We start from the raw sequence: 26,655 nt of genomic DNA on the forward strand, positions 1-26,655 counted from the left end.
AAAGCCTACAAATAAACAATAAAATACATAGTCCTAAAGCCGACAAATGAAAACAATAGAATACATAGGCCTAAAGCCTACAAATAAACAATAAAATACATAGGCCTAAAGCCGACAAATGAAAACAATAAAATACATAGTCCTAAAGCCGACAAATGAAAACAATAAAATACATAGTCCTAAAGCCGACAAATGAAAACAATAAAATACATAGTCCTAAAGCCTACAAATGAAAACAATAAAATACATAGTCCTAAAGCCTACAAATGAAAAAAATAAAATACATAGTCCTAAAGCCGACAAATGAAAACAATAAAATACATAGTCCTAAAGCCGACAAATGAAAACAATAGAATACATAGTCCTAAAGCCTACAAATAAACAGTAAAATACATAGTCCTAAAGCCTACAAATAAACAATAAAATACATAGTCCTAAAGCCGACAAATGAAAACAATAAAATACATAGTCCTAAAGCCTACAAATAAACAATAAAATACATAGTCCTAAAGCCGACAAATGAAAACAATAGAATACATAGTCCTAAAGCCTACAAATGAAAACAATAGAATACATAGTCCTAAAGCCTACAAATAAACAATAGAATACATAGTCCTAAAGCCTACAAATGAAAACAATAGAATACATAGTCCTAAAGCCTACAAATGAAAACAATAGAATACATAGGCCTAAAGCCTACAAATGAAAACAATAGAATACATAGTCCTAAAGCCGACAAAATGAAAATAGCTAAATATCCTGATGAAAATACAGGTTCTCATGAATCGCTCTACTCAGCCTCCCTTTCTATCTGTCTTGACTTGAGCTATGACTCGACGTCAGGACAGAGAAACCACGTACATGCTCATTGCTCTCTCAGATGGATATAAAATAAACCCGTACTTGTTGTTTCTCACAAGTGTATCAGGTTGTGAACTCTGCAAACAACGTTTTTCCACGTCAGGAAGGAGAATGATGGTAAATGACTGTAAATACAAGCATTAACAGAAATGTAACCAAATGACGGGATGAACGGTACATCTACTATGCCTACTGGTTACATATATGATGGAGAATTGAACAAAACAAACAATCGAAGAGCAAACAATTCACAACAATGAATGTGCACTAATTGTCAGGAGACCGCAGGGGGAACATTCTGGAGAGCTGAGAGCATGCATTCTGGAGAGAGACGCCTTGATCTTCGCGACACATCCCTCCCCTACTTCTTGTTGCAACATTTTTAGATGAGTCTCGAGACACATTATCTTCACACATTTGAGATGTTTTTCACTGACAGCCACAACGCAATAATCAGCGAGGTCTATTGCCATGCGCGCTGCCCAAATTGCTGGTTTCCCCAATAGGAATAGGCAAACAATCCATAGCTATTTTTATTTAACTAGTTAAGAACAACATCTTATTTACAATGACGTTGTAGGAACAGTGGGTTAACTGCCTTGTTCAGGGGCAGAACAACAGACCCAAACCTTGTCAGCTCTGGGGATTCGATCGAGCAACTTTTCGGTTACTGGCCCAACGCTCTAACCCCCAGGCTACCTGCCGCTTATGATGCTCTGTGGCTAAGTTTAACTCTCTGGTAAAGTATTTAGAATTATTTTATTGAGACAGGAGTAATTGTTTAATGTTGATAAAAACATCATTTATTTAGGGGAAGCCAGCATCTGAACACCGTGCTCCCGCTAACTTTCCTTTCTAATTCGCAAATGGCTGAAACTAGAGATAACTATATATAATGGTGAGACGTTGAAGTCTCCGTTCCAACAATTTAAGTCGTCCCAAAGGCGGGAATGCAGGCTACAAGCTTAGGTCTTGCATATCATGCCCATAGAAACGCATTGGGTTAATTCAGGATTTATTTTGGCGAGAGTGAGCCCTCTCGTTTCGCCAAATCATCTATGCTGAAACGAGCGAGAGAAACAGCGCCCCTCTGTTTCCTTAGGTGTAGACCATGTATCTGATTCTATCTGGCAGGAAAAGGTACTACATGTCATACTCCTTTTGTCCAGACAGCATCACATACGGAGACAGAGGGATGTTTTTTCGCTCGCTCGAATGCTTTATCTGAGATTGATGCGTATTTCTGTCGGCGCGCGTCTTGGTCAAATAAATGATCAATATTTCTCTATTTTATTTGGACGGGCAAGGAGGGAGGTAGGTAGGGCAAGCCAGCCCCCTAGGTCCCGCCCATAACACCTACCGCACATAACGTTCCAGGCGCATCGGTTAGTGTCAAGAAGTGCAACGCTGCTGAGGGTTTTCATGCTCAACAGTTTCCCGTGTATATCAACAATGTTCCACCACATAAAGGACATCCAGCCAACTTGAGAACAACTGGGGGAAGTATAGGGTGCTACTGTAGGTAGCCTAGCACTTAATAATGTTGGGTCAGTAACTGAAAGGTCACTGGTTTGAATCCCCTAGCAGACTAGGGGGAAAATCTGTCGATGTGCCCTTGAGCAAGCCACTTAACTCAAGTCGCTCTGGATAAGAGCGTCTGCTAAAGTGTGAAATGGGTCACATCCCTGTAGAACACTTTCGACACTTTGTAGAGTCCATGCACAAACATCTGAAGCTGTTCTGAGGGCAAAAGGGTGAGGTGCAACTCAATATCAGGAAGAGGGTGTTCCTAATGTTTTGTCCGCTCAGTGTATGTCAGAGGAAACATGTATTAGAACATAAATACATGTAGAAACATCTCAATGCACGGTGAATGTAGGTCGGCCTACTGAATGTATGTGAACATAAATACATGTAGAAACATCTCAATGCACGGTGAATGTAGGTCGGCCTACTGACTGTATGTGAACATAAATACATGTAGAAACATCTCAACATGAAAATACTGTATGAACATAAATACACATAGAAACATCTCAATGCACGGTGAATGTAGGTCGGCCTACTGACTGTATGTGAACATAAATACATGTAGAAACATCTCAATGCACGGTGAATGTAGGTGACTGACTGTATGTGAACATAAATACATGTAGAAACATCTCAATGCACGGTGAATGTAGGTCGGCCTACTGACTGTATGTGAACATAAATACATGTAGAAACATCTCAATGCACGGTGAATGTAGGTCGGCCTACTGACTGTATGTGAACATAAATACATGTAGAAACATCTCAATGCACGGTGAATGTAGGTCGGCCTACTGACTGTATGTGAACATAAATACACATAGAAACATCTCAATGCACGGTGAATGTAGGTCGGCCTACTGACTGTATGTGAACATAAATACATGTAGAAACATCTCAATGCACAATGAATGTAGGTCGGCCTACTGACTGTATTAGAACATAAATACATGTAGAAACATCTCAATGCACGGTGAATGTAGGTCGGCCTACTGACTGTATTAGAACATAAATACATGTAGAAACATCTCAATGCACAATGAATGTAGGTCGGCCTACTGACTGTATTAGAACATAAATACATGTAGAAACATCTCAATGCACGGTGAATGTAGGTCGAATTTTGTAAGCTATTTTTTTGGCAGTGTGAGTGCATTGTTATTTTGGGATTCAATAAACATAGCGTTGATGAGTACTGTGCTAGCGTTGATGAGTACTGTGCTAGCGTTGATGAGTACTGTGCTAGCATGTGGACCAGAAGCCTCTGCTCTGATCTGGCTTTACTCTCTCTTGAATTAGTTGTCGAATATACCAGGTATTTATCAGTGTTACATGATACAATTACAGTGTCAATGGCAGGTTACCAGGGAGAGCTCTGGGTAGAAATGGGTTGCAGAGCACATATCTCAACCCAAACACTCTCATCAACACAGCCGTGGTTACTGGGGCGGCAGGTAGCCTAGTGGTTAGAGCCAGGTAGCCTAGTGGTTAGAGCCAGGTAGCCTAGTGGTTAGAGCCAGGTAGCCTAGTGGTTAGAGCAGGTAGCCTAGTGGTTAGAGCCAGGTAGCCTAGTGGTTAGAGCAGGTAGTCTAGTGGTTAGAGCAGGTAGCCTAGTGGTTAGAGCAGGTAGCCTAGTGGTTAGAGCAGGTAGCCTAGTGGTTAGAGCAGGTAGCCTAGTGGTTAGAGCAGGTAGCCTAGTGGTTAGAGCAGGTAGCCTAGTGGTTAGAGCAGGTAGCCTAGTGGTTAGAGCAGGTAGTCTAGTGGTTAGAGCAGGTAGCCTAGTGGTTAGAGCAGGTAGTCTAGTGGTTAGAGCAGGTAGCCTAGTGGTTAGAGCAGGTAGTCTAGTGGTTAGAGCAGGTAGCCTAGTGGTTAGAGCAGGTAGCCTAGTGGTTAGAGCAGGTAGTCTAGTGGTTAGAGCAGGTAGTCTAGTGGTTAGAGCAGGTAGTCTAGTGGTTAGAGCAGGTAGTCTAGTGGTTAGAGCAGGTAGCCTAGTGGTTAGAGCAGGTAGTCTAGTGGTTAGAGCAGGTAGCCTAGTGGTTAGAGCAGGTAGTCTAGTGGTTAGAGCAGGTAGCCTAGTGGTTAGAGCAGGTAGCCTAGTGGTTAGAGCAGGTAGCCTAGTGGTTAGAGCAGGTAGCCTAGTGGTTAGAGCAGGTAGTCTAGTGGTTAGAGCAGGTAGCCTAGTGGTTAGAGCAGGTAGCCTAGTGGTTAGAGCAGGTAGCCTAGTGGTTAGAGCCAGGTAGCCTAGTGGTTAGAGCAGGTAGCCTAGTGGTTAGAGCCAGGTAGCCTAGTGGTTAGAGCAGGTAGCCTAGTGGTTAGAGCAGGTAGCCTAGTGGTTGGAGCCAGGTAACCTAGTGGTTAGAGCCAGGTAGCCTAGTGGTTAGAGCCAGGTAGCCTAGTGGTTAGAGCCAGGTAACCTAGTGGTTAGAGCCAGGTAGCCTAGTGGTTAGAGCCAGGTAACCTAGTGGTTGGAGCAGGTAGCCTAGTGGTTAGAGCAGGTAGCCTAGTGGTTAGAGCAGGTAGCCTAGTGGTTAGAGCAGGTAGCCTAGTGGTTAGAGCCAGGTAGCCTAGTGGTTAGAGCAGGTAGCCTAGTGGTTAGAGCAGGTAGCCTAGTGGTTAGAGCAGGTAGCCTAGTGGTTAGAGCAGGTAGCCTAGTGGTTAGAGCAGGTAGCCTAGTGGTTAGAGCAGGTAGTCTAGTGGTTAGAGCAGGTAGCCTAGTGGTTAGAGCAGGTAGTCTAGTGGTTAGAGCAGGTAGTCTAGTGGTTAGAGCAGGTAGCCTAGTGGTTAGAGCAGGTAGTCTAGTGGTTAGAGTAAGGTAGTCTAGTGGTTAGAGCAGGTAGTCTAGTGGTTAGAGCAGGTAGTCTAGTGGTTAGAGCAGGTAGTCTAGTGGTTAGAGCAGGTAGCCTAGTGGTTAGAGCAGGTAGCCTAGTGGTTAGAGCAGGTAGCCTAGTGGTTAGAGCAGGTAGCCTAGTGGTTAGAGCAGGTAGTCTAGTGGTTAGAGCAGGTAGCCTAGTGGTTAGAGCAGGTAGCCTAGTGGTTAGAGCAGGTAGCCTAGTGGTTAGAGCAGGTAGTCTAGTGGTTAGAGCAGGTAGCCTAGTGGTTAGAGCAGGTAGCCTAGTGGTTAGAGCAGGTAGCCTAGTGGTTAGAGCAGGTAGCCTAGTGGTTAGAGCCAGGTAGCCTAGTGGTTAGAGCAGGTAGCCTAGTGGTTAGAGCAGGTAGCCTAGTGGTTAGAGCAGGTAGCCTAGTGGTTAGAGCAGGTAGCCTAGTGGTTAGAGCAGGTAGCCTAGTGGTTAGAGCAGGTAGTCTAGTGGTTAGAGCAGGTAGCCTAGTGGTTAGAGCAGGTAGCCTAGTGGTTAGAGCAGGTAGCCTAGTGGTTAGAGCAGGTAGCCTAGTGGTTAGAGCCAGGTAGCCTAGTGGTTAGAGCAGGTAGCCTAGTGGTTAGAGCAGGTAGCCTAGTGGTTAGAGCCAGGTAACCTAGTGGTTAGAGCCAGGTAGCCTAGTGGTTAGAGCCAGGTAACCTAGTGGTTGGAGCAGGTAGCCTAGTGGTTAGAGCAGGTAGCCTAGTGGTTAGAGCCAGGTAGCCTAGTGGTTAGAGCCAGGTAGCCTAGTGGTTAGAGCCAGGTAACCTAGTGGTTGGAGCAGGTAGCCTAGTGGTTAGAGCCAGGTAGCCTAGTGGTTAGAGCCAGGTCACCTAGTGGTTAGAGCAGGTCGCCTAGTGGTTAGAGAAGGTAGCCTAGTGGTTAGAGCAGGTAGCCTAGTGGTTAGAGCAGGTAGCCTAGTGGTTAGATCAGGTAGCCTAGTGGTTAGAGCGGGTAGCCTAGTAGTTATTTCAGGTAGCCTAGTGGTTAGAGCAGGTAGCCTAGTGGTTAGGGAGGGTAGCCTAGTGGTTATTGCAGGTAGCCTAGTGGTTAGAGCAGGTAGCCTAGTGGTTAGAGCAGGTAGCCTAGTGGTTATAGAAGGTAGCCTAGTGGTTAGAGCAGGTAGCCTAGTGGTTAGAGAAGGTAGCCTAGTGGTTAGAGAAGGCAGCCTAGTGGTTCAAGCAGGTAGCCTAGTGGTTCGAGCAGGTAGCCTAGTGGTTAGAGAAGGTAGCCTAGTGGTTAGAGCCAGGTAGCCTAGTGGTTAGAGCCAGGTAGCCTAGTGGTTGGAGCAGGTAGCCTAGTGGTTAGAGCAGGTAGCCTAGTGGTTAGAGCCAGGTAGCCTAGTGGTTAGAGCAGGTAGCCTAGTTGTTAGAGCCAGGTAGCCTAGTGGTTAGAGCAGGTACCCTAGTGGTTAGAGAAGGTAGCCTAGTGGTTAGAGCAGGTAGCCTAGTGGTTAGAGCAGGTAGGCTAGTGGTTAGATCAGGTAGCCTAGTGGTTAGAGCGGGTAGCCTAGTAGTTATTTCAGGTAGCCTAGTGGTTAGAGCAGGTAGCCTAGTGGTTAGAGAAGATAGCCTAGTGGTTAGTGGTTAGAGCAGGTAGCCTAGTGGTTAGATCAGGTAGCCTAGTGGTTAGATCAGGTAGCCTAGTGGTTAGAGAGGGTAGCCTAGTGGTTATTGCAGGTAGCCTAGTGGTTAGAGCAGGTAGCCTAGTGGTTAGAGCAGGTAGCCTAGTGATTAGAGCAGGTAGCCTAGTGGTTAGAGAAGGTAGCCTAGTGGTTAGAGCAGGTAGCCTAGTGGTTAGAGCAGGTAGCCTAGTGGTTAGAGAGGCTGGCCTAGTGGTTAGAGAGGCTGGCCTAGTGGTTAGAGCAGGTAGCCTAGTGGTTAGAGAAGGTAGCCTTGTGGTTAGAGCAGGTAGCCTTGTGGTTAGAGCAGGTAGCCTAGTGGTTAGAGAAGGTAGCCTAGTGGTTAGAGAAGCTGGCCTAGTAGTTAGAGCAGGTAGCCTAGTGGTTAGAGCCAGGTAGCCTAGTGGTTAGAGAAGGTAGCCTAGTGGTTAGAGAAGGTAGCCTAGTGGTTAGAGCAGGTAGCCCAGTGGTTAGAGAATGTATCCTAGTGATTAGAGCAGATAGCCTAGTGGTTAGAGCAGGTAGCCTAGTGGTTAAAGCAGGTAGCCTAGTGGTTAGAGAAGGTAGCCTAGTGGTTAGAGCAGGTAGCCTAGTGGTTAGAGCAGGTAGCCTAGTGGTTAGAGCCAGGTAGCCTAGTGGTTAGAGCTAGGTGGTGGTTAGAGCCAGGTAGCCTAGTGGTTAGAGCTAGGTAGCCTAGTGGTTAGAGAAGGTAGCCTAGTGGTTAGAGAAGGTAGCCTAGTGGTTAGAGCAGGTAGCCTAGTGGTTAGAGAAGGTAGCCTAGTGGTTAGAGCAGGTAGCCTAGTGGTTAGAGCCAGGTAGCCTAGTGGTTAGAGAAGGAAGCCTAGTGATTAGAGAAGGTAGCCTAGTGGTTAGAGCAGGTAGCCTAGTGGTTAGAGAAGCTGGCCTAGTAGTTAGAGCAGGTAGCCTAGTGATTAAAGCCAGGTAGCCTAGTGGTTAGAGCCAGGTAGCCTAGTGGTTAGAGAAGGTAGCCTAGTGGTTAGAGAAGGTAGCCTAGTGGTTAGAGACGCTGGCCTAGTAGTTAGAGCAGGTAGCCTAGTGATTAAAGCCAGGTAGCCTAGTGGTTAGAGCCAGGTAGCCTAGTGGTTAGAGAAGGTAGCCTAGTGGTTAGAGAAGGTAGCCTAGTGTTTAGAGTGTTGGGCCAGTTACCGAAAGGTTGCTGCATCGAATCCCCAAGCTGACAAGGTAAAAATCTGTCCTTCTGCCCCTGAACAAGGCAGTTAACCCATATTTGATACTTAACCTTTCTTAACTAGGCAAGTCAGTTAAGAACAAATTGTTCTTTACAATGAGGGCCGACCAGAAGGCCTCCTGCAGGGACGGGGATTAAACATTTAAAATAAATACATTAAAATATAGGACAAAACACACATCACGACAAGAGAGACAACACTACATAAAGAGAGACCTAAGATGACAACATAGCATGGCAGCAACACATGACAACACAGCATGGTAGCAACACAACATGACAACAACATGGTAGCAGCACAAAACATGGTACAAACATTATTGGGCACAGACAACAGCACAAAGGACAAGAAGGTAGAGACAATACATCACACAAAGCAGCCACAACTGTCAGTAAGAGTGTCCATGATTGAGTCTTTAAATGAAGAGATTGAGATAAAACTGTCTAGTTTGAGTGTCTGTTGCAGTTTGTTGCAGTTTTCATCAAGGATCTCTCTGTGCTTTGCTCTGTTCATCTTTCCTTCAATCATGACTAGTCTCCCAGTCCCTGCCGCTGAAAAACATCCCCACAGCATGATGCTAACACCACCATGCTTCACCGTAGGGATGGTGCCAGGTTTCCTCCAGACGTGAAGCTTGGCATTTAGGCCAAAGAGTTCAATCTTGGTTTCATCAGGCCAGAGATTCTTGTTTCTCATGGTCTGAGAGTCCTTTTGGTGCCTTTTGACAAACTCCAAGCGGTCTGTCTTGTCTCTTTTCCTGAGGAGTGGCTTCCGTCTGGCCACTCTACCATAAATGCCTTTGGTGGACGGCTGCAGAGATGGTTGTCCTTCTGGAAGATTCTCTCATCTCTACAGAGGAAGTCTGGAGCTTTGTCAGAGTGACCATTGGGTTCTTGGTCACCTCCCTGACCAAGGCCCTTCTCCCCCCCATTGCTCAGTTTGGCTCGGCGGCCAGCTCTAGGAAGAGTCTTGGTGGTTCCAAACTTCTTCCATTTGAGAATAATGGAGGCCACTGTGTTCTTGGGGACCTTCAATGCTGCCCAGCCATGTTTTGGTACCCTTCTCCAGATCTGTGCCTTGACACAACCCTGTTTTGTAGCTCTAAGGACAATTCCTTTGACCTCATGGCTTGGTTTTTGCTCTGACATGCACTGTCAACTATAGGACCTTATACAGACAAGTGTGTACCTTTCCAAATCATGTCCAATCAATTGAATTTACTGCATGTGGACTCCAATCAAGTTGTAGAAACATCTCAAGGATGATCAATGGAAACAGGATGCGCTTGAGCTCAAATTCGATTCTCATAGCAAAGGGTCTGAATACTTATATGAATAAAAGGTGTTTCTGTTTTCAATACATTTCTATAAAACCTGTTTTCACTTTGTCATTATGGGGGTATATTTTATTTTATATATTGTGTGTAGATTTTATGAAGACATTTTGTTATTAAACTATAACATAACAAAACAAAACGTGGTAAAAAGTCTGAAAACTTTCCGAATACGCTGTCTCTTCCTCTATCTGGTTTACTAGAAACACATAGAAACACACCGTTTACCCAGATGTTGATGTTGACGTGGTGCTGGAAAAGGATGAACCCGGAGCTGAAACGTTTTGAAGCTTCCGTTTAAGGGTCGTGTTTCTGAGACGAGCCATTGAGAGCTGTCCGTCCGTCTGTCTAAAAACAGCAACACCTGACTATAAATAGCCACCAGGGGGGTTTCCTGTTGTGGCCCAACAGCACCAGTTATTGTGTAATCACTGCTACGCATTAAATATTAAGCAAGCGGCTGCAGAGAGTAGCAGAGCAACAGACCATAATACTGTAGCAAGAGGCACCTGTCAAAGATCCAGTGATCAAGGAGAGATCAATCTGTTACCATGGCGTCTGAGCAGCAAAGGGGTGATGAGCCCTCTCTCCCCAGGAAAGAGGCTGTGTGCCCGGGCTGTCACGGAGCAGGGCCCCTGGTCCTGCCGTGTGGCCACAGCCTGTGTGAGGCCTGCCTGGGGCTGTGTGAGGGCGAGCTGGGCCAGGGGGGCTGTACCATCTGCTATGGCAGAGACCTGCTGGACTGCGTCCTGAAGAGACTGCTGGACTCCCTGTTCCAAGGGCAGCCGCGGCGGGCCAGGGATGGAGGTGTAGAGGACGGGGACAGGGAGCTGTGTCCTATGCATGGGGAGAGGCTGACGTTGTATTGTGTGGAGGACAAGGAGATGGTGTGTGTGGCGTGTCAGAGCGAGGAGCACGACGACCACGAGTGTTGTCCCACGGAGGAGGCTGTGCACGACTGCAAGGTGAGAATGTTGTGACTGACTACCTACACAGATACTCAGAGACAGATACTCAGAGACCACAAACGCAGAGCTATAGTTCAGTGGCCAACTGTGACATAACTACAGCTGCTCCTCGGGGGAAACCCAGTCCAGCCGCACACCATCCCAACACTCCCAACCAACACGGCTCCATGAATATAATCAGAATTCATGTAAACATTACAGTTTTCAAAATATAGCTTGTCCAAAAAAAAAGTTGTCTCTTGGCACACCTTAGGGGAAAGTTGAGCCCGGGACAGGGTAAGATAGGCCGCCTACAAATTTCTGAACTGAATAAAATTTTACCACTACCTTGTTAAAAAACATGTCAATTTTTATTTCCCAAATCACAATCACTTAAAAAAAAAAAAAAAAAACAGCATTTTAAGCATCTTTGAACTCAGGCTTAACACCTAAGAAACACTTTGTACTTTTTTAAAACACTTTTAACATGGGCCAGGCCCTGTTGTTACCTCATATCCCAGAGATAATGCCAGAGATAATGCCAGAGATAATGCCAGAGATAATGACAGAGATAATGACTTGGATTATGCCTGGGAAGAAAACACTTCAATTTGCTCAAATTGTCATTGGCTCAACTATTGGCTCAATTTACCACAAGGAAAACATTTGGACTATATTAGTCCACACAGCTACAAGGATGCACTTTCATGCCAGGTTTAGGACCTCATATTGAAGCTGATAGAGACCCCAACTGATGTATAAAACAATCTCAATATGATCTTCTTTGGTTTAGATACAAACATCATGAAACCACGTTTTTTTGGAACTCTTTCTTATCACTTTTTCCACGTGGTTTCTTCCTTCACAGACGCCATGCAATTATGACCTCTTCCTAAATATTTTGTAAAATTTATACATTTTTGCATGATTTCCTAGAAACAATGTTGGCTCAACTTACCCCTTTAGCTCAACAAATCCCACTCTCCCCTACAGTACAACTGATCTGACGTGGTTGTTTGAAACCCTGACCAAGTGAGATGGAGATACTCTTTGGTTGATTACTGTCACACACATGTGTATGTTGACTCACCCCTGACCTCTCTCTAACCACTGACCTCTGACCCCAGAGGGAGCTGACGTCTGCCCTGAGACCTCTACAAGAGAAGCTGGAGGCTCTGAACACTGTCAAGCAGACCTGTGAAGAGTCAGCTGAACACATCAAGGTTAGGAGGGGTCAGAAGGGCTGAACACATCAAGGTTAGGAGGGGTCAGGCTGAACACATCAAGGTTAGGAGGGGTCAGCTGAACACATCAAGGTTAGGAGGGGTCAGGCTGAACACATCAAGGTTAGGAGGGGTCAGGGTCAAGGTTAGGAGGGGTCAGGCTGAACACATCAAGGTTAGGAGGGGTCAGGCTGAACACATCAAGGCTTCAAGGAGGGGTCAGCTGAACACATCAAGGTTAGGAGGGGTCAGCTGAACACATCAAGGTTAGGAGGGGTCAGGCTGAACACATCAAGGTTAGGAGGGGTCAGGCTGAACACATCAAGGTTAGGAGGGGTCAGGCTGAACACATCAAGGTTAGGAGGGGTCAGGCTGAACACATCAAGGTTAGGAGGGGGCTGAACACATCAAGGTTAGGAGGGGTCAGGCTGAACACATCAAGGTTAGGAGGGGTCAGGCTGAACACATCAAGGTTAGGAGGGGTCAGAAGGGCTGAACACATCAAGGTTAGGAGGGGTCAGAAGGGCTGAACACATCAAGGTTAGGAGGGGTCAGGCTGAACACATCAAGGTTAGGAGGGGTCAGGCTGAACACATCAAGGTTAGGAGGGGTCAGGCTGAACACATCAAGGTTAGGAGGGGTCAGGCTGAACACATCAAGGTTAGGAGGGGTCAGCTGAACACATCAAGGTTAGGAGGGGTCAGCTGAACACATCAAGGTTAGGAGGGGTCAGGCTGAACACATCAAGGTTAGGAGGGGTCAGGCTGAACACATCAAGGTTAGGAGGGGTCAGGCTGAACACATCAAGGTTAGGAGGGGTCAGGCTGAACACACCAAGGTTAGGAGGGGTCAGCTGAACACATCAAGGTTAGGAGGGGTCAGGCTGAACACATCAAGGTTAGGAGGGGTCAAAAGGCTGAACACATCAAGGTTAGGAGGGGTCAGGCTGAACACATCAAGGTTAGGAGGGGTCAGGCTGAACACATCAAGGTTAGGAGGGGTCAGGCTGAACACATCAAGGTTAGGAGGGGTCAGGCTGAACACATCAAGGTTAGGAGGGGTCAGGCTGAACACATCAAGGTTAGGAGGGGTCAGGTTGAACACATCAAGGTTAGGAGGGGTCAGGTTGAACACATCAAGGTTAGGAGGGGTCAGGTTGAACACATCAAGGTTAGGAGGGGTCAGGCTGAACACATCAAGGTTAGGAGGGGTCAGGCTGAACACATCAAGGTTAGGAGGGGTCAGGCTGAACACATCAAGGTTAGGAGGGGTCAGGCTGAACACATCAAGGTTAGGAGGGGTCAGGCTGAACACATCAAGGTTAGGAGGGGTCAGGCTGAACACATCAAGGTTAGGAGGGGTCAGGCTGAACACATCAAGGTTAGGAGGGGTCAGGCTGAACACATCAAGGTTAGGAGGGGTCAGGCTGAACACACCAAGGTTAGGAGGGGTCAGGCTGAACACATCAAGGTTAGGAGGGGTCAGGCTGAACACATCAAGGTTAGGAGGGGTCAAAAGGCGTCAGATCCATCCATAGACAGAACGATGGATCATTTCTGGGTTTGAATGTGACTCGTTCTGTGTCGTACCATTGATCAAATATACTCCCATCAGGACTGTGAAATGGTAACAGCACAATAACTGGGATTGATGTTGAAACAGTAGATGCAGTCAATGTACATTATCAATATCATACAGTAGAAGTACATTATCAATATCATACAGTAGAAGTACATCAGACAGGAGATCCAGTCGAAGTACATTATCAATATCATACAGTAGAAGTACATCAGACAGGAGATCCAGTCAGAAGTACATTATCAATATCATACAGTAGAAGTACATCAGACAGGAGATCCAGTCGAAGTACATTATCAATATCATACAGTAGAAGTACATCAGACAGGAGATCCAGTCGAAGTACATTATCAATATCATACAGTAGAAGTACATCAGACAGGAGATCCAGTCGAAGTACATTATCATTGATATCAGAAAGTAGATCCAGTCGAAGTACATTATCATTGATATCAGAAAGTAGATCCAGTCGAAGTACATTATCATTGATGTCAGACAGGAGATCCAGTCGAAGTACATTATCGTTGATATCTGGCAGTAGATCCAGTCGAAGTACATTATCGTTGATATCTGGCAGTAGATCCAGTCGAAGTACATTATCGTTGATATCTGGCAGTAGATCCAGTCGAAGTACATTATCGTTGATATCAGACAATAGATCCAGTCGAAGTACATTATCGTTGATATCAGACAATAGATCCTATCGAAGTACATTATCATTGACATAATTTCCTGAGCTCCTAATCCCACTTGATAAACTGCTAAAGTATTGATAGAGATGAGGTCATTGGGATTCTGATATTCCCTCCATCTCCTCCTTTCATTCCTTCTTTTCCCCGTCGTCCCCTATCCCCGTTTACCCCTGCAGAGCCAGGCACAGCAGACCGAGCGCCTGGTCCAGCAGCAGTTTGAGAAGCTGCACCAGTTCCTCCGAGACGAGGAAGCTGCTGTGATCTCTGCTCTGAAGGAAGAGGAGCAGGAGAAGACCCAGGGGATGAGGGACAGGATAGACAGAACAACAGACCAGATCAACTCTCTATCTGAGGCCATTGAGGTGACGGTGGAGGCCATGGACACTGGTGATGACATAACCTTCCTCAAGGTACGGACTCATCAGAGAACGAGATCACGGTATGAAAAGAGGTTGTAATATAAGGATATTATCGTTTGCCTTTCAAGTAAGACGTCATATTTTCCATTAGAACTTCAAGAGGACCTCTGAGAGGTGGGTGTGTTGCTCCATTCTTTTCCTTCATAGTTGTGCATCTTGTAATCTCAGCACCTATAACCTCTAACCTCATCTCACCTCTAACCTAATCTCACCTCTAACCTAATCTCACCTCTAACCTCATCTCACCTCTAACCTCATCTCACCTCTAACCTAATCTCACCTCTAACCTAATCTCACCTCTAACCTCATCTCACCTATAACCTCATCTCACCTCTAACCTCATCTCACCTCTAACCTAATCTCACCTATAACCTAATCTCACCTATAACCTCATCTCACCTCTAACCTCATCTCACCTCTAACCTAATCTCACCTCTAACCTCATCTCACCTATAACCTCATCTCACCTATAACCTCATCTCACCTATAACCTAATCTCACCTCTAACCTAATCTCACCTATAACCTAATCTCAGCACCTATAACCTAATCTCACCTATAAACTAATCTCAGCACCTATAACCTAATCTCAGCACCTATAACCTAATCTCACCTACAACCTAATCTCACCGAAAACCAAATCTAATTTTGAACCTAATCTCAGCTACAACCAAATCTCACCTATAACCAAATTTCGCATGGGCTACCTCTGTCTGTCTGTCTGTCTGTCTGTCTGTCTGTCTGTCTGTCTGTCTGTCTGTCTGTCTGTCTGTCTGTCTGTCACAAGCGATTATACATTTTGTAAACCTGTTGACACATGAACCTTCCTCCTACAGGACTCAGGTGACAGTACAGGAGCCAGATGAGGTGACAGGAGCTCTGCTGGACGTGGCCAAACACCTGGGCTGTCTCAACTACAGAGTCTGGGAGAGGATGCAGGACTTCATTACATACAGTGAGTAGAGGGAGACCATAAGACCACAATACATGTGCAGATAATGTGTTTTGAGTACTGTAGGAATGATAATGTACTCTCCCTCCCTCCCTCCCTCCCTCCCTCCCTCCCTCCCTACCCTCACATCCAGCTCCTGTGACTCTGGACCCCAACACGGCTAATGTCTGCCTGTCTCTGTCTGATGATCTGACCGGCCTGCGGTACACAGAGGAGGAGGAGCGACTCCCTGACAACCCAGAGAGGTTCTGTTACTATGAGTGTGTCCTGGGTTCCGAGGGCTTCAACTCCGGACGACACACCTGGGACGTGGAGGTGGGCGTGAACAGCGAGTGGGCCGTGGGCGTGGCATGGGAGACGGTCTCGAGGAAGGAGTGGTTCACCCCGAGCCCAGGTACTGCCATTGTGCCATTGAGCAAGGCACATAACTTCAACAACACAAAAACAACTCTCTGTCCAGAGGCGCTGCTCTGTGGCTGACCCTGTGCCAATCGTTGTGAATGTGTGTACGTGTGGCGGTTAAGTTCTGCAAAAAGAAACATTTTCTCAAATGGACAATAAAGTATATATTGGTTTGGCTGAAGTAGGCCATCATTGTAAATAAGAATTTGTTCTAACTAACTTGCCTAGTTAAATAAAGGTTAAATAAATAAAATATATGTATAATCTATTCTATTCTATTCCATTCTATTCTATTCCATTCTACTCTATTCCATTATATTCTATTCTATTCCATTCTATTATATTCCATTCTATTCTATTCCATTCTATTTTATTGCATTCTATTCTATTCCATTCTATTCTATTCCATTCTATTCTATTGCATTCTATTCTAGAGAGGGGCCTGTGGACCATCTGCTACTATGGAGGTGAATACCGCGCCCGCACGGCCACCGCCACCCCCCTGGTCCTGAAAAGAAGGCCCCAGGAGGTCAGAGTGCAGCTGGACTGGGACAGAGGCAGGGTGATCTTCTCCGACGCCTCAGACAACACGCTCATCTACAAGTTCCAACACAAGTTCACCCAGAGAGTGTTCCCTTACTTCTCCAACACCTGCAAGAGACATCCTCTGAGGATCTCAGCTGGGAAGGTGTCAGTTACAGCGGAGTAGCTTGGTTCATTCATTAAGAGCTGATTTGGTAAATCTATAGTTCAGGGACATTAATAAGCTGTTGCTGCATAACAGGTAAAAACATTGGCTTTAAAGTGGATGCACCTTTACTGCAGCAAAGGCATTTTTATGCAGCTATGTGACTGCTTTCTGTCTCTCTGGGTTCCAACCTAAATAGATAATTACTGACTCTCTGGGTTCTAATCTAAATAGATAATTACTGACTCTCTCTGGGTTCTAATCTAAATAGATCATTATTGACTCTCTCTCTCTGTGTTCTAATCTAAATAGATAATTACTGACTCTCTCTCTGGGTTCTAATCTAAATAGATAATTACTGACTCTCTCTCTGGGTTCTAATTGAAATAGATAATTACTGACTCTCTCTGGGTTCTAATCTAAATAGATAATTACTGACTCTCTCTGGGTTCTAATCTAAATAGATCATTACTGACTCTCTCTCTCTGGGTTCTAATCTAAATAGATAATTACTGACTCTCTCTGGGTTCTAATCTAAATAGATCATTATTGACTCTCTCTCTCTGTGTTCTAATCTAAATAGATCATTATTGACTCTCTCTCTGGGTTCTAATCTAAATAGATAATTATTGACTCTCTCTCTCTGTGTTCTAATCTAAATAGATAATTACTGACTCTCTCTGGGTTCTAATTTAAATAGATCATTACTGACTCTCTCTCTCTCTGGGTTCTAATCTAAATAGATCATTACTGACTCTCTCTCTCTGGGTTCTAATCTAAATAGATCATTACTGACTCTCTCTCTCTGGGTTCTAATCTAAATAGATAATTACTGACTCTCTCTCTCTGGGTTCTAATCTAAATAGATCATTACTGACTCTCTCTCTCTGGGTTCTAATCTAAATAGATCATTACTGACTCTCTCTCTGGGTTCTAATCTAAATAGATAATTACTGACTCTCTCTCTCTGTGTTCTAATCTAAATAGATAATTACTGACTCTCTCTCTGGGTTCCAATTTAAATAGATAATTACTGACTCTCTCTGTGTTCTAATTTAAATAGATCATTACTGACTCTCTCTCTCTGTGTTCTAATCTAAATAGATAATTACTGACTCTCTCTCTCTCTGTGTTCTAATTTAAATAGATCATTACTGACTCTCTCTCTCTGTGTTCTAATCTAAATAGATCATTACTGACTCTCTCTCTCTGGGTTCTAATTTAAATAGATAATTACTGACTCTCTCTCTCTGGGTTCTAATTTAAATAGATAATTACTGACTCTCTTTCTCTTGGTTCTAATCTAAATAGATCATTACTGACTCTCTCTCTCTGGGTTCTAATTTAAATAGATAATTACTGACTCTCTCTGTGTTCTAATTTAAATAGATAATTACTGACTCTCTCTCTCTGGGTTCTAATCTAAATAGACAATTACTGACTCTCTCTCTCTGGGTTCTAATCTAAATAGATAATTACTGACTCTCCCTGTGTTCTAATCTAAATAGATAATTACTGACTCTCTCTCTCTGGGTTCTAATTTAAATAGATAATTACTGACTCTCTCTCTCTCTGGGTTCTAATCTAAATTGATAATTATTGACTCTCTCTCTCTGTGTTCTAATTTAAATAGATAATTACTGACTCTCTCTGTGTTCTAATTTAAATAGATAATTACTGACTCTCTCTGTGTTCTAATTTAAATAGATAATTACTGACTCTCTCTGGGTTCTAATTTAAATAGATAATTACTGACTCTCTCTGGGTTCTAATTTAAATAGATAATTACTGACTCTCTCTATCTGTGTTCTAATTTAAATAGATCATTGCTGAATCTCTCTCTGTGTGTTCTAATTTAAATAGATAATTACTGACTCTCTCTCGCTGTGTTCTAATTTAAATAGATAATTACTGACTCTCTCTCTCTGTGTTCTAATTTAAATAGATCATTACTGACTCTCTCTCTCTCTGTGTTCTAATCTAAATAGATAATTACTGACTCTCTCTGTGTTCTAATTTAAATAGATAATTACTGACTCTCTCTCTCTGTGTTCTAATTTAAATAGATAATTACTGACTCTCTCTGTGTTCTAATTTAAATAGATAATTACTGACTCTCTCTCTCTGTGTTCTAATTTAAATAGATAATTACTGACTCTCTCTCTCTGTGTTCTAATCTAAATAGATAATTACTGACTCTCTCTGTGTTCTAATTTAAATAGATAATTACTGACTCTCTCTCTCTGTGTTCTAATTTAAATAGATAATTACTGACTCTCTCTCTCTCTGTGTTCTAATTTAAATAGATAATTACTGACTCTCTCTGTGTTCTAATTTAAATAGATAATTACTGACTCTCTCTGTGTTCTAATTTAAATAGATCATTACTCTCTCTCTCTCTGTGTTCTAATCTAAATAGATCATTACTGACTCTCTCTCTCTCTGTGTTCTAATCTAAATAGATAATTACTGACTCTCTCTCTCTGTGTTCTAATCTAAATAGATAATTACTGACTCTCTCTCTGTGTTCTAATTTAAATAGATAATTACTGACTCTCTCTCTCTGGGTTCTAATCTAAATAGATAATTACTGACTCTCTCTGGGTTCTAATCTAAATAGATAATTATTGACTCTCTCTCTCTGTGTTCTAATCTAAATAGATAATTACTGACTCTCTCTCTGTTCTAATTTAAATAGATAATTACTGACTCTCTCTGTGTTCTAATCTAAATAGATAATTACTGACTCTCTCTCTGTGTTCTAATTTAAATAGATAATTACTGACTCTCCCTGTGTTCTAATTTAAATAGATAATTACTGACTCTCTCTCTCTGTGTTCTAATTTAAATAGATAATTACTGACTCTCTCTCTCTCTGTTCTAATTTAAATAGATAATTACTGACTCTCTCTCTCTGTGTTCTAATTTAAATAGATAATTACTGACTCTCTCTCTCTGTGTTCTAATTTAAATAGATCATTACTGATCATTACTGACTCTCTCTCTCTGTGTTCTAATCTAAATAGATAATTACTGACTCTCTCTGTGTTCTAATTTAAATAGATAATTACTGTTCTAATTTAAATAGATAATTACTGACTCTCTCTCTCTGTGTTCTAATTTAAATAGATAATTACTGACTCTCTCTCTCTGTGTTCTAATTTAAATAGATAATTACTGACTCTCTCTCTCTGTGTTCTAATCTAAATAGATAATTACTGACTCTCTCTCTCTCTGTGTTCTAATTTAAATAGATAATTACTGACTCTCTCTCTCTGTGTTCTAATTTAAATAGTTCTAATCTAAATAGTTCTATAATTACTGACTCTCTCTCTCTGTGTTCTAATTTAAATAGATAATTACTGACTCTCTCTCTCTCTGTTCTAATTTAAATAGATAATTACTGACTCTCTCTGTGTTCTAATCTAAATAGATAATTACTGACTCTCTCTCTCTGTGTTCTAATTTAAATAGATAATTACTGACTCTCCCTGTGTTCTAATCTAAATAGATCATTACTGACTCTCTCTCTGTGTTCTAATCTAAATAGATAATTACTGACTCTCTCTCTCTGTTCTAATTTAAATAGATAATTACTGACTCTCTCTGTGTTCTAATCTAAATAGATAATTACTGACTCTCTCTCTCTGTGTTCTAATCTAAATAGATAATTACTGACTCTCTCTCTGTGTTCTAATTTAAATAGATAATTACTGACTCTCTCTGTGTTCTAATCTAAATAGATAATTACTGACTCTCTCTCTCTCTGGGTTCTAATCTAAATAGATAATTACTGACTCTCTCTGGGTTCTAATCTAAATAGATCATTATTGACTCTCTCTCTCTGTGTTCTAATTTAAATAGATAATTACTGACTCTCTCTCTCTGGGTTCTAATCTAAATAGATCATTACTGACTCTCTCTCTCTGGGTTCTAATCTAAATAGATAATTATTGACTCTCTCTGGGTTCTAATCTAAATAGATAATTACTGAGTCTCTCTGTGTTCTAATTTAAATAGATAATTACTGACTCTCTCTGGGTTCTAATCTAAATAGATAATTATTGACTCTCTCTCTCTGTGTTCTAATTTAAATAGATAATTACTGACTCTCTCTGGGTTCTAATCTAAATAGATAATTACTGACTCTCTCTCTCTGTGTTCTAATTTAAATAGATAATTACTGACTCTCTCTGGGTTCTAATCTAAATAGATAATTACTGACTCTCTCTCTCTGTGTTCTAATTTAAATAAATAATTACTGACTCTCTCTGTGTTCTAATTTAAATAGATAATTACTGACTCTCTCTGGGTTCTAATCTAAATAGATAATTACTGACTCTCTCTCTCTCTGTGTTCTAATTTAAATAGATAATTACTGACTCTCTCTGGGTTCTAATCTAAATAGATCATTACTGACTCTCTCTCTCTCTGGGTTCTAATCTAAATAGATCATTACTGACTCTCACTCTCTCTGTATTCTAATCTAAATAGATAATTACTGACTCTATCTCTCTGTGTTCTAATCTAAATAGATAATTACTGACTCTCTCTCTCTGGGTTCTAATCTAAATAGATAATTACTGACTCTCTCTCTCTCTGGGTTCTAATTTAAATAGATAATTACTGACTCTCTCTCTCTCCCTGTGTTCTAATCTAAATAGATAATTACTGACTCTCTCTCTCTCTGGGTTCTAATCTAAATAGATCATTACTGACTCTCTTTCTCTGTGTTCTAATTTAAACAGATAATTACTGACTATCTCTGGGTTCTAATCTAAATAGATCAGTACTGACTCTCTCTCTCTGTGTTCTAATCTAAATAGATAATTACTGACTCTCTCTCTCTGGGTTCTAATCTAAATAGATAATTACTGACTCTCTCTCTCTGTGTTCTAATCTAAATAGATCATTACTGACTCTCTCTCTGTGTTCTAATCTAAATAGATAATTACTGACTCTCCCTGTGTTCTAATCTAAATAGATCATTACTGACTCTCTCTCCCTGTGTTCTAATCTAAATATATAATTACTGACTCTCCCTGTGTTCTAATCTAAATAGATAATTATTGACTCTCTCTCTGTGTTCTAATCTAAATAGATCATTACTGACTCTCTCTCTCTGTGTTCTAATCTAAATAGATACTTACTGACTCTCTCTCTGTGTTCTAATCTAAATAGATCATTACTGACTCTCTCTCTGTGTTCTAATATAAATAGATCATTACTGATTCTCTCTCTCTGTGTTCTAATCTAAATAGATCATTACTGACTCTCTCTCTGTGTTCTAATCTAAATAGATAATTACTGACTCTCTCTCTGTGTTCTAATCTAAATAGATCATTACTGACTCTTCTCTCTGTGTTCTAATCTAAATAGATAATTACTGACTCTCTCTCTGTGTTCTAATCTAAATAGATAATTACTGACTCTCTCTGTGTTCTAATCTAAATAGATAATTACTGACTCTCTCTGTGTTCTAATCTAAATAGATAATTACTGACTCTCTCTCTGTGTTCTAATCTAAATAGATAATTACTGACTCTCTCTGTGTTCTAATCTAAATAGATAATTATTGACTCTCTCTCTGTGTTCTAATCTAAATAGATCATTACTGACTCTCTCTCTCTGTGTTCTAATCTAAATAGATAATTACTGACTCTCTCTCTGTGTTCTCTAAATAGATCTGACTCTCTCTCTCTGTGTTCTAATCTAAATAGATAATTACTGACTCTCTCTCTCTGTGTTCTAATTTAAATAGATAATTACTGACTCTCTCTCTGTGTTCTAATCTAAATAGATAATTACTGACTCTCTCTCTCTGTGTTCTAATCTAAATAGATCATTACTGACTCTCTCTGGGTTCTAATCTAAATAGATAATTATTGACTCTCTCTCTCTGTGTTCTAATTTAAATAGATCATTACTGACTCTCTCTCTGGGTTCTAATCTAAATAGATCATTACTGACTCTCTCTCTCTGGGTTCTAATCTAAATAGATAATTATTGACTCTCTCTGGGTTCTAATCTAAATAGATAATTACTGAGTCTCTCTGTGTTCTAATTTAAATAGATAATTACTGACTCTCTCTGGGTTCTAATCTAAATAGATAATTATTGACTCTCTCTCTGTGTTCTAATTTAAATAGATAATTACTGACTCTCTCTGGGTTCTAATCTAAATAGATAATTACTGACTCTCTCTCTCTGTGTTCTAATTTAAATAGATAATTACTGACTCTCTCTGGGTTCTAATCTAAATAGATAATTACTGACTCTCTCTCTCTGTGTTCTAATTTAAATAAATAATTACTGACTCTCTCTGTGTTCTAATTTAAATAGATAATTACTGACTCTCTCTGGGTTCTAATCTAAATAGATAATTACTGACTCTCTCTCTCTGTGTTCTAATTTAAATAGATAATTACTGACTCTCTCTGGGTTCTAATCTAAATAGATAATTACTGACTCTCTCTCTGGGTTCTAATCTAAATAGATAATTACTGACTCTCTCTCTCTCTGTGTTCTAATCTAAATAGATAATTACTGACTCTCTCTCTCTGTGTTCTAATCTAAATAGATAATTACTGACTCTCTCTCTCTCTGTGTTCTAATCTAAATAGATAATTACTGACTCTCTCTCTCTGTGTTCTAATCTAAATAGATAATTACTGACTCTCTCTCTCTGTGTTCTAATCTAAATAGATAATTACTGACTCTCTCTCTCTGGGTTCTAATCTAAATAGATCATTACTGACTCTCTTTCTCTGTGTTCTAATTTAAATAGATAATTACTGACTCTCTCTGGGTTCTAATCTAAATAGATCAGTACTGACTCTCTCTCTCTGTGTTCTAATCTAAATAGATAATTACTGACTCTCTCTCTCTGGGTTCTAATCTAAATAGATAATTACTGACTCTCTCTCTCTGTTTTCTAATCTAAATAGATCATTACTGACTCTCTCTCTCTGTGTTCTAATCTAAATAGATAATTACTGACTCTCCCTGTGTTCTAATCTAAATAGATCATTACTGACTCTCTCTCCCTGTGTTCTAATCTAAATATATAATTACTGACTCTCCCTGTGTTCTAATCTAAATAGATAATTATTGACTCTCTCTCTGTGTTCTAATCTAAATAGATCATTACTGACTCTCTCTCTCTGTGTTCTAATCTAAATAGATAATTACTGACTCTCTCTCTCTGTTCTAATCTAAATAGATCATTACTGACTCTCTCTCTCTGTTCTAATCTAAATAGATAATTACTGACTCTCTCTCTCTGTGTTCTAATCTAAATAGATCATTACTGACTCTCTCTCTGTGTTCTAATCTAAATAGATCATTACTGACTCTCTCTCTGTGTTCTAATCTAAATAGATCATTACTGACTCTCTCTCTCTGTGTTCTAATCTAAATAGATAATTACTGACTCTCTCTCTGTGTTCTAATCTAAATAGATCATTACTGACTCTCTCTCTCTGTGTTCTAATCTAAATAGATAATTACTGACTCTCTCTCCCTGTGTTCTAATCTAAATAGATCATTACTGACTCTCTCTCTCTGTGTTCTAATCTAAATAGATAATTACTGACTCTCCCTGTGTTCTAATCTAAATAGATAATTACTGACTCTCTCTCTGTGTTCTAATCTAAATAGATCATTACTGACTCTCTCTCTCTGTGTTCTAATCTAAATAGATCATTACTGACTCTCTCTCTGTGTTCTAATCTAAATAGATCATTACTGACTCTCTCTCTCTGTGTTCTAATCTAAATAGATCATTACTGACTCTCTCTCTCTGTGTTCTAATCTAAATAGATAATTACTGACTCTCTCTCTCTCTGGGTTCTAATTTAAATAGATAATTACTGACTCTCTCTCTCTGTGTTCTAATCTAAATAGATAATTACTGACTCTCTCTCTCTCTGTGTTCTAATTTAAATAGATAATTACTGACTCTCTCTCTCTGTGCTCTAATTTAAATAGATAATTACGGACTCTCTCTCTCCCTGTGTTCTAATCTAAATAGATAATTACTGACTCTCTCTCTCTCTGGGTTCTAATCTAAATAGATCATTACTGACTCTCTCTCTCTGTGTTCTAATTCAAACAGATAATTACTGACTATCTCTGGGTTCTAATCTAAATTGATCAGTACTGACTCTCTCTCTCTGTGTTCTAATCTAAATAGATAATTACTGACTCTCTCTCTCTGGGTTCTAATCTAAATAGATAATTACTGACTCTCTCTCTCTGTTTTCTAATCTAAATAGATCATTACTGACTCTCTCTCTCTGTGTTCTAATCTAAATAGATAATTACTGACTCTCCCTGTGTTCTAATCTAAATAGATCATTACTGACTCTCTCTCCCTGTGTTCTAATCTAAATATATAATTACTGACTCTCCCTGTGTTCTAATCTAAATAGATAATTATTGACTCTCTCTCTGTGTTCTAATCTAAATAGATCATTACTGACTCTCTCTCTGTGTTCTAATCTAAATAGATACTTACTGACTCTCTCTCTGTGTTCTAATCTAAATAGATCATTACTGACTCTCTCTCTGTGTTCTAATATAAATAGATCATTACTGATTCTCTCTCTCTGTGTTCTAATCTAAATAGATCATTACTGACTCTCTCTCTGTGTTCTAATCTAAATAGATCATTACTGACTCTCTCTCTGTGTTCTAATCTAAATAGATAATTACTGACTCTCTCTGTGTTCTAATCTAAATAGATCATTACTGACTCTCTCTCCCTGTGTTCTAATCTAAATAGATCATTACTGACTCTCTCTCTGTGTTCTAATCTAAATAGATAATTACTGACTCTCTCTCTGTGTTCTAATCTAAATAGATCATTACTGACTCTCTCTCTCTGTGTTCTAATCTAAATAGATAATTACTGACTCTCTCTCTGTGTTCTAATCTAAATAGATCATTACTGACTCTCTCTCTGTGTTCTAATCTAAATAGATCATTACTGACTCTCTCTCTGTGTTCTAATCTAAATAGATAATTACTGACTCGCTCTCTCTGTATTCTAATCTAAATAGATAATTATTGACTCTCTCTGGGTTCTAATCTAAATAGATAATTATTGACTCTCTCTCTCTCTGTGTTCTAATCTAAATAGATCATTATTGACTCTCTCTCTCTGTATTCTAATTTAAATAGATTATTATTGACTTGTGCAGCAATGTAAACATGCTATAAAATACCGTTAGTCTTTACATCAGAGGGTGTGAATGCAGGGCTTGTATGACCTTGTATGACCTTGATTTGCACTCATTTCATTTCACAGTAGCAATGTGATGCATTATATGTTTTCTGTGACAGGGTACAGTATAAAATGCTTTTGTAACGTTTGATATACACTGTATTGTCTGCGTAAAAGGTTTTACTTGTTTTCCTGTCCTATGCTTTCAGGAGAATCTTTGCACAAAACAAATGATTGTAGTTAGGCAGAGGCCTAAAGTACTGTAACAATGTTAACATGAAACATACAACTGTTTTAAACCCTGTCACCTGTCCACAGCTTGTCCATATGAACGAACATAAAGACATAAAGCAATTGGATCTGTTGTGGTTTCGTGTCAGTGGTTTTCAGAGCAGAGTGAGGGAGGGTGTGTAACCTTTCAGAGCAGAGCAGGGTGAGGGAGGGTGTGTAACCTTTCAGAGCAGAGTGAGGGAGGGTGTGTAACCTTTCAGAGCAGGGTGAGGGAGGGTGTGTAACCTTTCAGAGCAGAGCAGGGTGAGGGAGGGTGTGTAACCTTTCAGAGCAGAGTGAGGGAGGGTGTGTAACCTTTCAGAGCAGAGCAGAGTGATGGAGGGTGTGTAACCTTTCAGAGCAGAGCAGGGTGAGGGAGGGTGTGTAACCTTTCAGAGCAGAGTGAGGGAGGGTGTGTAACCTTTCAGAGCAGAGCAGGGTGAGGGAGGGTGTGTAACCTTTCAGAGCAGAGCAGGGTGAGGGAGGGTGTGTAACCTTTCAGAGCAGAGCAGGGTGAGGGAGGGTGTGTAACCTTTCAGAGCAGAGTGATGGAGGGTGTGTAACCTTTCAGAGCAGAGTGATGGAGGGTGTGTAACCTTTCAGAGCAGAGTGAGGGAGGGTGTGTAACCTTTCAGAGCAGAGTGAGGGAGGGTGTGTAACCTTTCAGAGCAGAGTGAGGGAGGGTGTGTAACCTTTCAGAGCAGAGTGAGGGAGGGTGTGTAACCTTTCAGAGCAGAGTGAGGGAGGGTGTGTAACCTTTCAGAGCAGAGCAGGGTGAGGGAGGGTGTGTAACCTTTCAGAGCAGAGTGAGGGAGGGTGTGTAACCTTTCAGAGCAGAGCAGGGTGAG

The 26,655-nt window shown here is 41.2% G+C and overlaps 1 protein-coding gene and 1 long non-coding RNA gene across 35 annotated transcripts; one reads left to right on the forward strand and one right to left on the reverse strand.

The window, feature by feature from the left end:
- The first annotated feature begins 490 nt into the window (after positions 1 to 490).
- LOC118382959 (E3 ubiquitin-protein ligase TRIM39-like) lies at positions 491 to 19,280 on the forward strand. 29 transcript variants are annotated; one of them, XM_052512638.1, is made up of 14 exons: positions 491 to 2,806; positions 3,045 to 4,712; positions 4,779 to 5,160; positions 5,204 to 5,561; positions 5,688 to 5,771; positions 6,053 to 6,368; positions 7,263 to 7,494; positions 7,534 to 10,376; positions 11,486 to 11,581; positions 14,028 to 14,261; positions 14,362 to 14,384; positions 15,106 to 15,224; positions 15,355 to 15,615; positions 16,058 to 19,280. In XM_052512638.1, exons 8-14 carry the CDS (start codon positions 9,963 to 9,965, stop codon positions 16,330 to 16,332), a joined length of 1,422 nt encoding a protein of 473 aa, XP_052368598.1. In that variant the 5' UTR covers positions 491 to 2,806; positions 3,045 to 4,712; positions 4,779 to 5,160; positions 5,204 to 5,561; positions 5,688 to 5,771; positions 6,053 to 6,368; positions 7,263 to 7,494; positions 7,534 to 9,962; the 3' UTR covers positions 16,333 to 19,280. The 29 variants fall into 29 exon arrangements, 28 of the variants coding, with proteins under 28 accessions (XP_052368598.1, XP_052368577.1, XP_052368590.1 ...); XM_052512617.1 differs by lacking the exon at positions 6,053 to 6,368 and adding an exon at positions 6,625 to 7,051 and having other exon boundaries at positions 5,204 to 5,943; positions 7,115 to 7,494; XM_052512630.1 differs by lacking the exons at positions 5,688 to 5,771; positions 6,053 to 6,368 and adding an exon at positions 6,926 to 7,051 and having other exon boundaries at positions 5,204 to 5,666; positions 7,115 to 7,494.
- A 6,679-nt stretch (positions 19,281 to 25,959) lies between these two features.
- LOC127926996 (uncharacterized) lies at positions 25,960 to 26,556 on the reverse strand. Of its 6 annotated transcripts, none has more exons than XR_008125832.1 (3): positions 26,468 to 26,556; positions 26,160 to 26,196; positions 25,960 to 26,021 (listed from the first exon to the last, which is right to left on the reverse strand). It is a non-coding gene; the product is annotated as an uncharacterized LOC127926996 (long non-coding RNA). The 6 variants fall into 6 exon arrangements; XR_008125829.1 differs by having other exon boundaries at positions 26,436 to 26,524; XR_008125828.1 differs by having other exon boundaries at positions 26,404 to 26,492.
- Positions 26,557 to 26,655: the final 99 nt, after the last annotated feature.

Source organism: Oncorhynchus keta, unplaced genomic scaffold (assembly GCF_023373465.1).
Source record: "Oncorhynchus keta strain PuntledgeMale-10-30-2019 unplaced genomic scaffold, Oket_V2 Un_contig_889_pilon_pilon, whole genome shotgun sequence".
Lineage (NCBI taxonomy): Eukaryota > Metazoa > Chordata > Actinopteri > Salmoniformes > Salmonidae > Oncorhynchus > Oncorhynchus keta.